The sequence below is a fragment of the Moschus berezovskii genome, chromosome 20 (genome assembly GCF_049115385.1).
Source record: "Moschus berezovskii isolate FMDL1 chromosome 20, NW_MosBer_1.0, whole genome shotgun sequence".
Lineage (NCBI taxonomy): Eukaryota > Metazoa > Chordata > Mammalia > Artiodactyla > Moschidae > Moschus > Moschus berezovskii.
The window spans coordinates 58,549,939-58,563,393 of record NC_142479.1 but is presented as its reverse complement, the minus strand read 5'-3'; the positions used below and the strand labels follow the sequence as shown (position 1 = coordinate 58,563,393).

The window sequence follows — 13,455 nt, the reverse complement described above, 5'->3', positions numbered from 1 at the left end:
GGGAGGGCAGCAATCACATTATAAAAGTAACAGGGATGGAAGGATCACATTCAGAAGTGAAATGCCTAAAATTCTCCCAATTTCTTTTGCATCAAAAATTTAAGAGTGCACACACACACAAAAGACAATTCGCTAAAAGTGAAGATCTTTTTAATGTTTTTAGACACAGGTTATTTAAAATGGGGGCAGAGGGTAGGGGAGAACAGTAGTTAAAATTCCAAGGAACTAAGGTTAAGCAGAGACCACAACCAAATACTTAACAGGGACACCCTATATTGATGCTGTTTTTCTGAGTCAGGAAAACATCCACAGACAGGCAATTCTTCCCAGCTTGCTTCCTTGATGATCACTAAGTGAGACTTTTATTCATCTTTCCATGCATCAACTGTTTAGTCCACATATCTGAATCCTCAGGTAATTTAATGCAACTCATTCACTTTATCATATAATACTTTCACATGGATATAAATTCCTGATTCCCATGAATAACATTTCAATTATTATTAAGTTACAAAATGGCAAGAAAGATTGAGATCTTTCTCCACTTGAGAAAAGTGTATCACAGGGCTTCACAAATATGAAGCAAACAGTTAGAATCTTGTTATAAAATAATTCTTCCCAGGTTCAAATCTGTTTTGAATTCTTGAATGGTTCAATAACAACAAGACACCATTTGTGAATTTTTTTTTAAAAAGCCCAATGAGCCTGTGAGTCAGGGGCAGGTGGTGCCTGCCTCTCAGCCGGTGAGAGGCTTGCGATACTTGCACTGAATCCAAACTCGGTACATTGTCAGTTGTTTTCCTCGATTCACTTGCAACCGGCGATCCACCAGGTTCTGAACCTTTTCCAGTCCAGCAGTAGTGAAAAGTGTGTCCAGCTCATCTAGTTTGGAAAGAGATGTTTATATATTTTCCTCTGAAGAAAAACCACCATGTCTACCACTCCCCATGCTAAATGGTAGTCTGTGAGACTGCTGTCCTTCCTCATGGACTTTAAGTGGTTTGGGCAGTAGGGCGTAGCTACAATCGCAGTAGTGGCTTGGTAGAAGCGAGTCCTCGTTTAGGCAAAGGAAGGCAAACCAAGTGTGAAAGGTGGCCTGGAACACACTGGGAAAGCCTTTCTAAGAGTCAGCTAATGGGAAAGACTTTTCTAGGGTTCTCTGTACATCTTACAATCATATGCAAAAATTGACATGTTATGTTAAAGCCATTTCTTTTTGTTTAAGGGGAGAGGTTTCATCACTCACTAAAGGCTCAGAAAAGTATGTGACCTGACAGATGGCCCAGGGACAAAGTATTCACATGGCACTGGTGGAGGTGAAACTGGCAGCAGGACAAGCAGCAGAGGAAAGCAGCTCTGAGTTACACCTGGAACCCAGGGAGCAATGGGTTCACTTAAACTCAGGTGTACCTAAGGTACAACTCAGCTTCGAAGCTCAAACAGCTACAGTGCAGTCTTGCAAAATGAGCATGTGTCCTGTTTTGGACAAAGTGATGGAGAGGAAGAGCAGGCAGCAGAAGAACAAGGCAGGGACGAAAGGCTCATATAAGCTGAGCCTACTGGGAGAACACTGAGTAGTTCCAGGTGGCTGGGGTAGGCTAAGAGGCGGGGAAGGGCAGGGAAGAGGCTGCAAAAGGTAGAAGGGGCCAGATGACACCACTTCTGAAAGCACACGGAGGAATATGGAAGTTAGTCCTACGGAGGAATATGGAAGTTAGTCCTGGGGGGGCTGTCAGCACAAAGACAAGTGCTTTCGTGTCATACCTTGTGTGAAGAAGTACACTCTGGTGCCATCGCCTCTCACATAGAAATTTTCAGACAGACACTGACCTGCAGAGTGATGTGGTAAAGACCAGAGAAACTTTAAAGCACTTCTGTGATGTTCATGGCCAATTAAATGTGCATCAAGATATCAATTTATTGGGCAGAGAACACATCCTTTTCTAGGCTACTCTTGTACTTTGCAGGAATCTGCAGTCTCTCTCCTACAAAGGAATGATGCTTTGGAGAAGAGCAGCTCCAGGGGAATAATCAAACTTCATTGTCAGTGAACACATGTAATTCTCAGCCCCCTATTTTACAGTTCTGCTTCAGGATGAAAATAGCTTTTTTCTCCCTTCCTCCCCCATTAAATAAATAACACATACACTTTGTTTACAAACAAAAGCAACTTTTAAGTGGCTTTCTGCCCCTATAAAAACATGTAGAAAAATTCAAGGAATATAGTTAAGAAAATCTGAGACAGCCACTATTCCCATTTCAGTGACTGTCCTTTTGCATGTCTCTCCACAGTGTCCACATGCACACTCATAAATAGGATCCCATATACTGTTTTTATCAAGGACACACTTCCCCTTCTGCTGCTAATCCCCCTGACCTTCTCAGTTTAACAACCTGATGTGTAATCAATCCTTCTACACCTTTTGAATGTCAAAGTAATCTTATTTATTTTTCCCCAGCTACTGTTACGGAGAAGGCAATGGCAACCCACTCCAGTACTCTTGCCTGGAAAATCCCATAGACAGAGGAGCCTGCAGAGCAGCTCTGCAGCCTGCAGAAGTAGGCTGCAGTCCATGGGGTTGCTAAGAGTCAGACATGACTGAATGACTTCACTTTCACTTTCCACTTTCATGCCTTGGAGAAGGAAATGGCAACCCACTCCAGTATTCTTGCCTGGAGAATCCCAGGGATGGGGGAGCCTGGTGGGCTGCCGTCTATGGGGTCGCATAGTCAGACATGACTGAAGTGACTTAGCAGCAGCAGCAGCTACTATTAAACACAGGATTAAGTGTAAAATACCAACCCGCACAATGCTTTTCTCACTTGGTCACACAGCCAAGTCCACCCCCCACGAGACCAGTGGTATGGGGTCCACCCCATGTGATAACACACATTACCCTATGCAGAGGCAGTCACTTTGTTTCCAAGGTTTTGCTTATTACACACATACTATGTGCTCCTTCCTGAATAAATCCCCAAAGGATTGTTAGATTGAATAGATAACACCAAGATGCTTTTAAAAAAAGGCCACAACTATTCCTATTTCTGCCTTTCATGGAGGAACATCGCTCTCTTTGAGTCAGCCAGCAATAGGTATCTCATTGCTGTTTCCATTTTCTTGAAGTTTTGTTTTTGGCCATTTGGATACGCTCTTCAGTAAACCAACTCTCAAATACTTTTCATCTGTTTTCCGGGTGGGTCACTGATCTTTTCCCTTATCAATTTGCCAGCAGCCCTATTTGAACAGCATAGATATTAAGTCTTTACTGTTCTATTAACTGAAATATTTGTCCTCAATCTGTCATTATTTGTCTTTTAACTTTTTAATGGCACCTTTTGCCATATCACACTTAAAATATACCACTCTTATCATGTATTAAATGGCTCTCTGTATGGAGCTATATATAATTCGAGAGTCTCTATTTTATTCCACTAATTTGTGACACTATTCTGATGGCAAAGCCACTGTTTTGATCATAGTGGGAAAAAATACCTTTTTTAAACCGAAGCTGAGCCATGTCGTAGCGGCCATAATCTCGCAGAAGCATTATCCCCCCAGGCTTCAGAAGCATGCTCAGCCTGTTGATAGCATTCTGCATCCTGAAGGGCAGCAAGGAACGAAGATCAGATCTCTTTAAGAACAGAGTCCCCTCCTAACACCCCCACAACCCCCCACAAAAAAGAACAGGTCCCTTTTTTCTGTAGTGTATTTGGAAAAGCCAGTGGACTTCCTAACACTGACACATCAGCACTGAAATCTTAGCTCCTATGCTCTTGTTTCAGTTATAACCTGAGCTCACGCCCAAACCTCTGATGTACTTTCTGCTGTTTGCTTACAACCATGGCTTCTATCCACTGCCTTCAGTATGAAGAAGCCTGCTCCTTCAGCAGGGATCCTCCATGGGGGAAGTTACATGCTCTCTGCCTGGCTCACTTCCCACTCCTCAGGGGGAAGCCATCCCCACACTGGGCTCCCATGGATCTCTGAGAGGACCCCTGACTACCCAGTGAGGGGACTGTTAGTTGACCCACCTACCTGCCCACCAGGCCCAAGATCTCTGAATGCAGCCTGTCTCTTTTCATCTGTTAGATGAAAACCGAATCACAAGAACTTTACAAGGTGACACAATCTGTATGCAAATAAGTACTCTGGGCAGAGTGCTCTACACTTCCGACTGCATTTTCCATATATAGAGTCTCAGTGCAGGTTTCAGCTTTAACTACTGAAGAAGTATAAATGCTTTGAACTTACAAAAACCACATGAAAGTCTAAATACTGAATTTTTTTTTGAATAATGTTTTTAATTTTAATGTTTTGTTTCCGTCCATGTCAGTTTAAAACTCAGTGGCTTCCTTGGTGGCTCAGCAGTAAAGAATCCGCCTGCCAGTGCAAAAGACATGGGTTTGATCCCTGGTTCGGGAAGATCCCACATGCTGCGAAGCATCCAAGCCCACACGCCTCAACTATTAAGCCTGTGCTCTGGAACCCATGCTCTGCAACAAGGGAAGTCACTGCAATCAGAAGCCCGTATACTGGAGAAGGAAATGGCAACCCACTCCAGTACTCTTGCCTGGAAAATCACATGGACAGAGAAGCCTGATAGGTTACAGTCCATGGGGTTGCAGAGTCGGACAGGACTGAGTGACTTCACTTCACTTATACTTCAACTACAGAGTAGTCCCTATTCTGTGAAACTAGAGAAAAGTGTGAGCAGCAACAAAGACCCAGTATAGGCAATATATAAATAAATGAATATAAAGTTTACAGCATGTAAGCTTCTGCAATTAATGTTTAAAACCATGTCAGGCTGTTTAGGCTGTCTTCCACCGCCCTTATTTCACACTCACAATATTCCTGTCAGGTGACACAGTGCTATCCTAGAGGAAATGTGGGCTAGAGAAAGTCAATCACACACCACCCCCATAGCATCCCGACTGATGCCGCTTCCTTGAGACAGTATTTCAGCTTCATTGGGATGCCTGGCTGCCTATGTCCAGGAGCCTTTAATGGTATCTTTTAAGGTAAACCAATCCACTTTCCTTTAATCTTGATTTTATGGAATTCTCCTTACTAGAGAAGTTTTCCAAAGAACTTAAATATCAGAGAACACTTGAGTTAAGTTTCACTATATATTTTGTGCTGTTAATAAGCCTGGTTTATTTAAAGCATTTAAAAAGCCAATAATGGGATGCTCTTGAATAGCTGTGGCATTCACAGTTCTAAGATATCATGCTATGTGATCATCAACAGGAAATTTCTCCACATACCCACTAAGATGACTCCCTCACTCTTTGGAGATGTTAAACCATTATTATAAAAACCGACCACTGCAGTCAACAGGCAGAGGTTTAGATGCTTGGAGTCCACTTGGGGTCCAACGTGGACTCCAAGACAAACTTAGAAAAGTGGTTGACAAGCCTCTGTCGCTTAGAATGAAATAGCTTCTTCCTGTCTATCAGAACATTAATAAAATCCTTTTTATTAAGGTTCCAACTCTGAGATCAAGGTCCCCAATCAAAGCTTTGTTTTTGCTATGTTACTGGTTAAGGGACTTAAAACTTACTTGTCTGGAATGATTGCTGAGAGAACAAATATAAGGATGATGACATCAAGACTATTCTCAGGCATTGGGTAACTCTTATCTTCATCACACAGATCATGAACAAAGGCAAAACACCGAGAAGGGTCATATGCTGAATTTGTCTGCAGAAAGATGGAAGAGAGGTTAGAAAATGTTCATATAGCCTCAAGAAAAAATCATCTTGCTTTAAACATAATCCGTGCTGCTTCCCACTGAGGGAGATAGCTCCTGCCATTACAGCAAACATTGTTACTCTTAGGTAAGAACCAGGAACAACTCTAGGAGCCTGTGGAATCTAACTTATATGTTTAAAATGGTACATTCCTGACTCCTTTACTTCTAGTCTTTATTCTGGGAGGAGGGAAGTGAGGGGAGGATGGGAGGATGGGAGGGGAGGGGAGGAAGGGAGGGGAGGAGATCTGAGGACTGGAAAAAAATGAGGAAGGTAAGTGACCAAAAGGGCAAAGAGAAATCTCATAAGTAGGAAAACAAAACATACTGAAAAAGCATGATTTAAAGCAACTCCCACTATAGCATATTATACAGATCATAGAATTCTCCAGGAAAATCTCTCTCTCCAGATGTGGAAGATTTAACCTACAATTTACTATCATTAAACTAATTTTAAAAAGTCTCACTATTCATCTGGTATAGGCCCTTAGGAATAGTTTCAGAATTAGAAATTTCCTGGTGGTCCGGTGGTTAGAACTCAGCACTTCTACTACCAGGGACCCAGGTTTGATCCCTGGTCGTGAAACTTAGACTCCCCAAGTCGAGTGGCAAGACAATAAAAAAAAGCCAACCAGAAATATTACCAATCCCTGAGCTCCTATGTTAGGAGCATCAGACATGATTGTAACACACATTTTAGGGTAACTTCCCTATCTACATCTCTCTTCTCCAAAAATGTGATTTTGTTCCAGCAGCTGCTGCTAAGTCGCTTCAGTCCGACTCTGTGCGACCCCACAGACAGCAGCCCACCAGGCTCCTCCCTCCTTGGGATTTTCCAGGCAAGAGTACTGGAGTGGGTTGCCATTGCCTTCTCCATGTTCCTAACTCGTCACAGCTAATTAACAGGGCAAGTAGACGGTCAGTTGAGCTGAGTCAATCAGACTTTCTGGGGACTCTGGAATCAAGACACTGTCATTCAGGTGAGGTTCTGGGAATACCCGAAAAGGGGAGACTTGTAAGGGACTGAGAGGGGCAAGTATGTTGGGCCATGTATAAAACCAGGAAAAAGCTATCAGAGAAAACGGGGCTGCAAAGGAAAAAAGCAAGCAAAAGGCAAATGGGCAATGAGAGGGAAAACACCATGACTCTGAGGGAGGCGCTGTGACAGAAGAAGCGGGTGGCAGCATCTCATCAGTGTGCCTTTGGTACCTAACACTTTGTCAGGGCTGAGTTTTAGTCCTGGCTACACCATATGCCCTTGAGATCTATGACATTCCCTTTAACTAGCTGCATTTGTCTATAAGTTTCTGTAACTTGCTACTCAATCCTAAATGAAACAATCATTTCACTTCAATCCTTAAAACATGACTTTAGGAAGGTCAAGAGACCTGCCCAAAGTTCCACAGCAGGAAAGCAGCAGGTTCCATCATCACGTTTGGCCAATTCCTCTACTCCAGGCTATTTCAGACCACAGCACAATAAGCAAATAGTTAAGAGACCTTGATTTTTATGAGGCCCTTTTCCCCTTAAGTCAGTGAAAATTACTGATAGGAGCATTGGACTTACCTGGACCAGTTCTACAGCTGTGGAAGAAAAATCACAACAGTAAACAAAGAGCCTTGGGTCACTGAAATGGGCAGGAAAAAAACCACAGCAGAGGAATTAGATTACAAACTGGATTATGTCTATCCTCTATACTATGCAGCAGAGTTAAAATATCAAAGGCACCCCATGTTAACAAAGTAACAGGTTTAACACTCACTACTTTCCCTGATGACAAAGATAACTTATAAGTCAATTAAGTCAAAACAATCCATAAATGGATAATGTAGACATCTAATCTCCTGTAACCCAAAGTTCCCAATAATTGCTGTTACCATTCGAATATAGTAAGAGTTCCAAGAAACAACAATGCATCACTTTTTTCTTTGCTGACACGCTGTTAAACTTTACAACAAACCTTACTTGTTAGTTTGTAGAATTGGGAAGACTGTGTTTCCCACACCACAACCAACCTATAGACAGAAATCACAAATGAACTATTAATCACAGAATTCCCCAAAAATTAATTCCCTGACGTAAATAATCAGCAATAGACAATTTGTCTTACTGTATTAGGAAAGGTGTAGTGACCAGAGCTAGAGTAATCATGACATTCCCTGCCCGTGACCTCAGGAACCCTTAAAGAGGTAGCCACAGTAAACGAGAATACGCGCTTTTATTAGCAGGATGGGACCTGGTCTGGGAAAAAGAGCACAGGCTGCTTTTACTTTTTGAGTTTGGGCAAATGGTCCTGTAAACAGAGTATTTTCTTACTGAGTTCCACTATACCATTACTGGAAAAACGTTTCTAGTAGACTGGATTGAAAAAGTCATGAGGGGAACCACAGCAACACTGTCCTAAATTCAGTGCTGGATGTGGTAGTAATGGAAACAGCATCATTTACTAAGAGCTTACTATGTGTCAGACACTATCCTCAGCCATTATATATACATTATCTCAATTAACCCCAGTAATAACTATGAGGCAGAAGTCCCAATCTGCTTGGGGAGGATCAGGGACCAACACAAAGTCATACCAGAGGACTCAGTCCCAAAACTAATCAGCTTCTGGTGGAGTGTGTAGTCACTTTTGTGAATATTGACTTTACAGTGCACATTTTTCTTTTTCAGGTCTAGCCGAGCCTCTACCACACATCCAGACTGAGAAGACAAGAAATCTCCCACACCTGAAAAGCAGGCACCATCCTAACTAACCTCTCTGTCTCATAACTGTATCAGAACAGAAGTTAGTCTTTTAACCTGGGACTCTCTACTAGATGGCAGGTATAGCAGGCCACTACAACGTTTGCATAGAATATAATGTTCCCAGGTAGCAACTCAGGTGATCTATCTTTGTCATGACCAAGGCATCCAGTCTGCATCTAGGACATTTCAATAGCTCAAAAATGCAGGTGATTCCAGGCCAACATAAAAGAGGTAAGTTTAGAAAACTTCATCATCAGAAGTTACTTTGGGGCTCAACCTATGGTCACCCTCTGTGCATAAGACAGCCTCGCTAACCCCACTGCCAGGACAATAAAGGGAAGTTACCTCGAGTATTCGGTAGGTGGCTGAGGATCCAGGAAACTCATTAGCACAGATTTCCAGGTGATGGAGTTTCTGAGTTACACTCTCTTCCATAAGAGGTGGCTGTGTCTTATCTCCAAGGCTAACAGAACAACTGTGCTGCTGTTCTATTATTAAATCAGATCCGTCCTCACCGCTTCTATAGTATTCATATACTTTACTCCTCTCATTCTCTAAGAGCAAATTCTTCAAGTGATTCTGGCTAGGTGCCAGCTCTGGGAATTCAGTAAAAAGCCAATGTCTATCCTTGAAAAACCCGTTTTCATGGATTTTGTAGAAGTTGTTCCAATATTTGTTGGCATTGATCTCATAATCAACTGTAAATATTAAAGAAAGAATTTTAAGAACCATCTCTCAATTTTATTTGTATACAATATAAATTATCACTCTGTTTCACCAAATTTTATATGAAAAGTTATACTCAAGTAGAGCCCCAGTCTCAGAGCTGGTGGTCATTTGGTCCTATCACACTTGAATTTGCTCTGTATCTTGTCCTTCCAGAGAGTTCAACTTCTGCCAGAAAACTTACTACCTATCAATTCTCCTCCCACATCTTTAGATGGCTTTTAACTATTAGAAAATCCTAATATTAAGCAAAAAACCTGTCTAATCATTTCTGGTCAAAAGGTCCTACTATCTCTCAGGGCCGTACAGAACAGCTCTTTCGTATTTAAGAGCAATTATTTCCCTTTCTAAAACTGTATCTTCTTTACTAAGCATGGAAACAGAAAATGATGACAAGAGGAAAAGTGTTCCGATGAGAAGAGATCTGATGATAGAGGACAGGATAGACTAAAGTATGGACTATTTAAAAGAAACCTGTGTTGTTCAAGGTAATCAAGGCAGTCCTAGATTTCAGTTTTATTTTTTATTTTTGAGATAACCCTGGCTTATAACTAGATTTTAGCTTTCTGCTCTTTGCCAATACTAGTGTAGTATAAGAATAAAAACCTAAGAAATTGGATCTCAATTCCACCACTACTAACTAAACTGCTTACCTCTGGGCAAGGCACTTAATGTCTTGAAGTCCAAGTTTCTTTAACTGTAAAAAGAGGATATTGGACTATATGATTTTCAAAATCCCTCTCAACCTTAATTTGCTTTGATGTAGTCTTTGTCAAACTATGTAAGGTTAATATTTCATAACTGGACTCTTCTACTTGTTCAGAACTATTTCTGTGGGTACTACTCTGCAATTTCTAGTGCCACCTTCAACTGTCACTTAGAACAGAGGCCCAACCAGTCCTAGTTTTACTAACTAGGGGTATTTTTCAGTGAAATCATCCACCTCTTCATAAGAGGCCTCTTTTTCTTTGGCCAGACTTATTTCCACTGATTCATCCATCTTTCCTTTGCAGAAGCCTTACCACATCATAGCCACCACACAAGGAAAAGACACATAACTCATGATTCATTAGCCAGCGGCCTCCCACCCGCCCCACCCCCCATTATTTAGAATCTGACCACTTGAATCCAGCTGTAATGGCAACATTTCCTCGGGCAAAATGTAATTATGTAGAAAGTATATCCTCTAAGACAATTAGGTTGCCACAGGTCAGTCATATTGATACGGGTCTAGTCAACATAATTAAAGACTTAAGTCACTAGAAAATGCTATCGAGATACAGTTATCCTCTTCCAAACAAAAAAGCAAAACCAAAACACCTTTTATGCCCTAACAAGATGTCAAGGCACAGCCCTTTCCCAGCCTTGCCCAACCCCTCCCCTTCTCGTTCTATCCCAGAGTTCTGTCTCAGACCAGTAAAAAACACTCTCGGGGCCTCGGTTCTCTGGCCTCTCCGGAGAGCACGTCCAGCAGTACGCAGGCTGTCAATACCACTGAGGGTCCACCCGGGCGCACCTTGCTTCTCCTGGCACACCCGCTGAGTGCTGTTCTCCCGGACTTTCCTCTCTGCTTCCGCGGCCTGCTCCTCCGACCACTCCACGTTGTCCCTGGGAAAATTAAATGGGCAGCTTAGGCGCCTCAAGTTTTCGCCGCGGGTAGGGAGTCGCTGGCCCCGCAGCGCCTCTTCCATGGGAGAAGTGTGCCAAGAGTAGGCCCGCAGGACTCTGGTCGGCGGTCAGGGCCTTCTCAGAGTGCTCTGCGGCGCTGGGACTGAGGGCTAACCGCAGGCCGGGCGAAAGGTAGGGCACTTACCAGGCATTGTGGTGAAAGACGCGAGCCGGGTCGCTCAGAAACCGGCTCCCGAACTGCTGCCTCTTCCCGCAGACCACAGCAGGATCGCCTTCGGGGAAAGAGCCGTCCATGACACCGGAACCGGAAACACCTACTTTTCCCTCACGCGCGAACGCTCTGCAGGCCACACCCCTTTCGGAAATCGCGGGGTCTGGGCGGGAAAACGCGGAGGCCGGGTGGGGCAGCAGTGAAGTTCCCCGTCGCGGCGGCGCTCGGGCTCTGCCTGGTGGGACGGAGCTGTTTGGGAAGGAGACTCCTCGGGTTTTCGCCCCAGAGTCTTTAGTCCTTCAACAGGCGGGCGAGAAAGTGGTAGACGTTCCACTTGAGTCTCCTTTTAATTCTAGGATGCTCTAACAGGTTCCCAGTTTCTCTTAAGTTTTAAGACAGGACAAATTTTGAATCACTTTAATAATTAAATAATTACCTAGCTTTACTGTAGAGCAATGGCCAAAATAATTGAGAAAAATAGCAAGCAGGTGAAGAAATAGGCCAGACATCTTGGAATGTGAAGTCAAGTGGGCCTTAGAGAGCATCACTACAAACAAAGCTAGTGGAGGTGATGGAATTCCAATTGAGCTATTTCAAATCCTGGAAGATGATGCTGTGAAAGTAGTTTTCGAGCTTTTCACAGTGTGAAAAAGGAAAGAAAAAAGTGTGTGTTGTGTGTATCCCCACACTGTTTTTCTGGAGAAGGATATGAAATGAATTTCGAGAACACGAAGTTTAACCGTCAAATCGAATATCCAAGGACAAGTTTAAAAGTATAACCCCACCACCTAACGTTTTGAATTATCCATATGAAAGCTTATTTGCGCAATCAGAATTGTAATACTATACATATATAGTTATATTAATATTTTCAGCCTTACATTTCTTTCGATAATTGCTACAAACTTACAAAGGAAGAAAGGATGCTGTCAATATAAGATAAAGTTAATTGGGAAGATTTCCAGAAGAGGGATGACTACCATTTGGAAGAAGAGAAGGGATTAGTTATTTAAGTAATATAGTTCTAGGTTTAACACACTGGTACTGAACTGAACCAGTGAAAGCTTATTGCTGAATCTTTCCATGGTGGTGGTGGTGGTTTAGTTGCTAAGTTGTGTCTCCTCTTTTGCGACCACATGGGCTGTAGCCCACCAGGCTCCTCTGTCAGTGGGATTTTCCAGGCAAGAATACTGGAGTGGGTTCAGTTCAGTTGCTTAGTTGTGTCCAACTCTTTGCGGCCCTATGAACCACAGCATGCCAGGCCTCCCTGTCCATCACCAACTCCCGGAGTTCACTCAAACTCATGTCCATCGAGTCGGTGGTGCCATCCAACCATCTCATTCTCTGCCGTTCCCGTCTCCTCCTACCCCCAATCCCTCCTAGCATCAAACTCTTTTCCAGTGAGTCAACTCGTTGCATGAGGTGGCCAAAGTATTGGAGTTTCAGCTTTAGCATAAATCCTTCCAATGAACACCCAGGATTGATCTCTTTTAGAATGGACTGGTTGGATCTCCCTGCAGTCCAAGGGACTCTCAAGAGTCTTCTCCAGCACCACAGTTCAAAAGCATCAATTCTTCGGCAATCAGCTTTCTTCACAGTCACAGGAGTGGGTAGCCATTCCCTTTTCCAGGGGATCTTCCCCACGCACGATTGAACCTGAGTCTGTATTGCAGGAGGATTCTTTACCAACTGAGCCACCAGGGAAACCCAAGTCTTGCCATAGGCAAAACTAAAGGGAGTGATGATTCTATAACTTTCCCACCAAAAAAATGGAAACAAACCCTAAATCACAAAGAAACATACAGGAGTGAATAAAAAAGATAAGATAGTAAAGAACTTGTAGTTTATTTGAAAACAATATTGTTTTGCCATTCTCATGGTCTTTTGAAACATTTTGAACAAAAGCTCCTTTCCAAAAAGCAAGTACAAGAATTTTTATCTTTTCTCAAGGTCAGTTGTTTGTAGATAAGGTGGTTGGTTCATATTTATTCTTGATATCTTGTTCTGTCTTCTACAGGTTTCTTTTTTTTCTCTCTCCCCACACCGAAAGATTTGTGGTGCCAATCAACAGTCCTATTGCATATTTTCTTCCAGATAGCTCACTGTCTTCACTTGAAGTTACTTGCTATATTAGTTCCAAGATAATCATGATGGCGTGATCACTCACCTGGAGCCAGACATCTTGGAATGTGAAGTCAAGTGGGCCTTAGAGAGCATCACTACGAACAAAGCTAGTGGAGGTGATGGAATTCCAATTGAGCTATTTCAAATCCTGGAAGATGATGCTGTGAAAGTGTTGCACTCAATATGCCAGCAAATTTGGAAAATTCAGCAGTGGCCACAGGATTGGAAAAGGTCAGTCTTCATTCCAATCCCAAAGAAAGGTAA

At 42.8% G+C, this 13,455-nt stretch overlaps 1 protein-coding gene across 1 annotated transcript; it reads right to left on the bottom strand.

The window, feature by feature from the left end:
- Positions 1-133: 133 nt before the first annotated feature.
- METTL2A (methyltransferase 2A, tRNA N3-cytidine) lies at positions 134-11,199 on the bottom strand. The gene is made up of 9 exons (XM_055408142.2): positions 11,041-11,199; positions 10,744-10,835; positions 8,847-9,199; positions 7,719-7,768; positions 7,320-7,380; positions 5,565-5,704; positions 3,494-3,600; positions 1,765-1,830; positions 134-882 (listed from the first exon to the last, which is right to left on the bottom strand). The coding sequence occupies exons 1-9, from the start codon at positions 11,148-11,150 to the stop codon at positions 737-739; spliced, it is 1,125 nt and encodes a 374-aa protein (XP_055264117.2). The 5' UTR covers positions 11,151-11,199; the 3' UTR covers positions 134-736.
- Between the last annotated feature and the right edge of the window lie 2,256 nt (positions 11,200-13,455).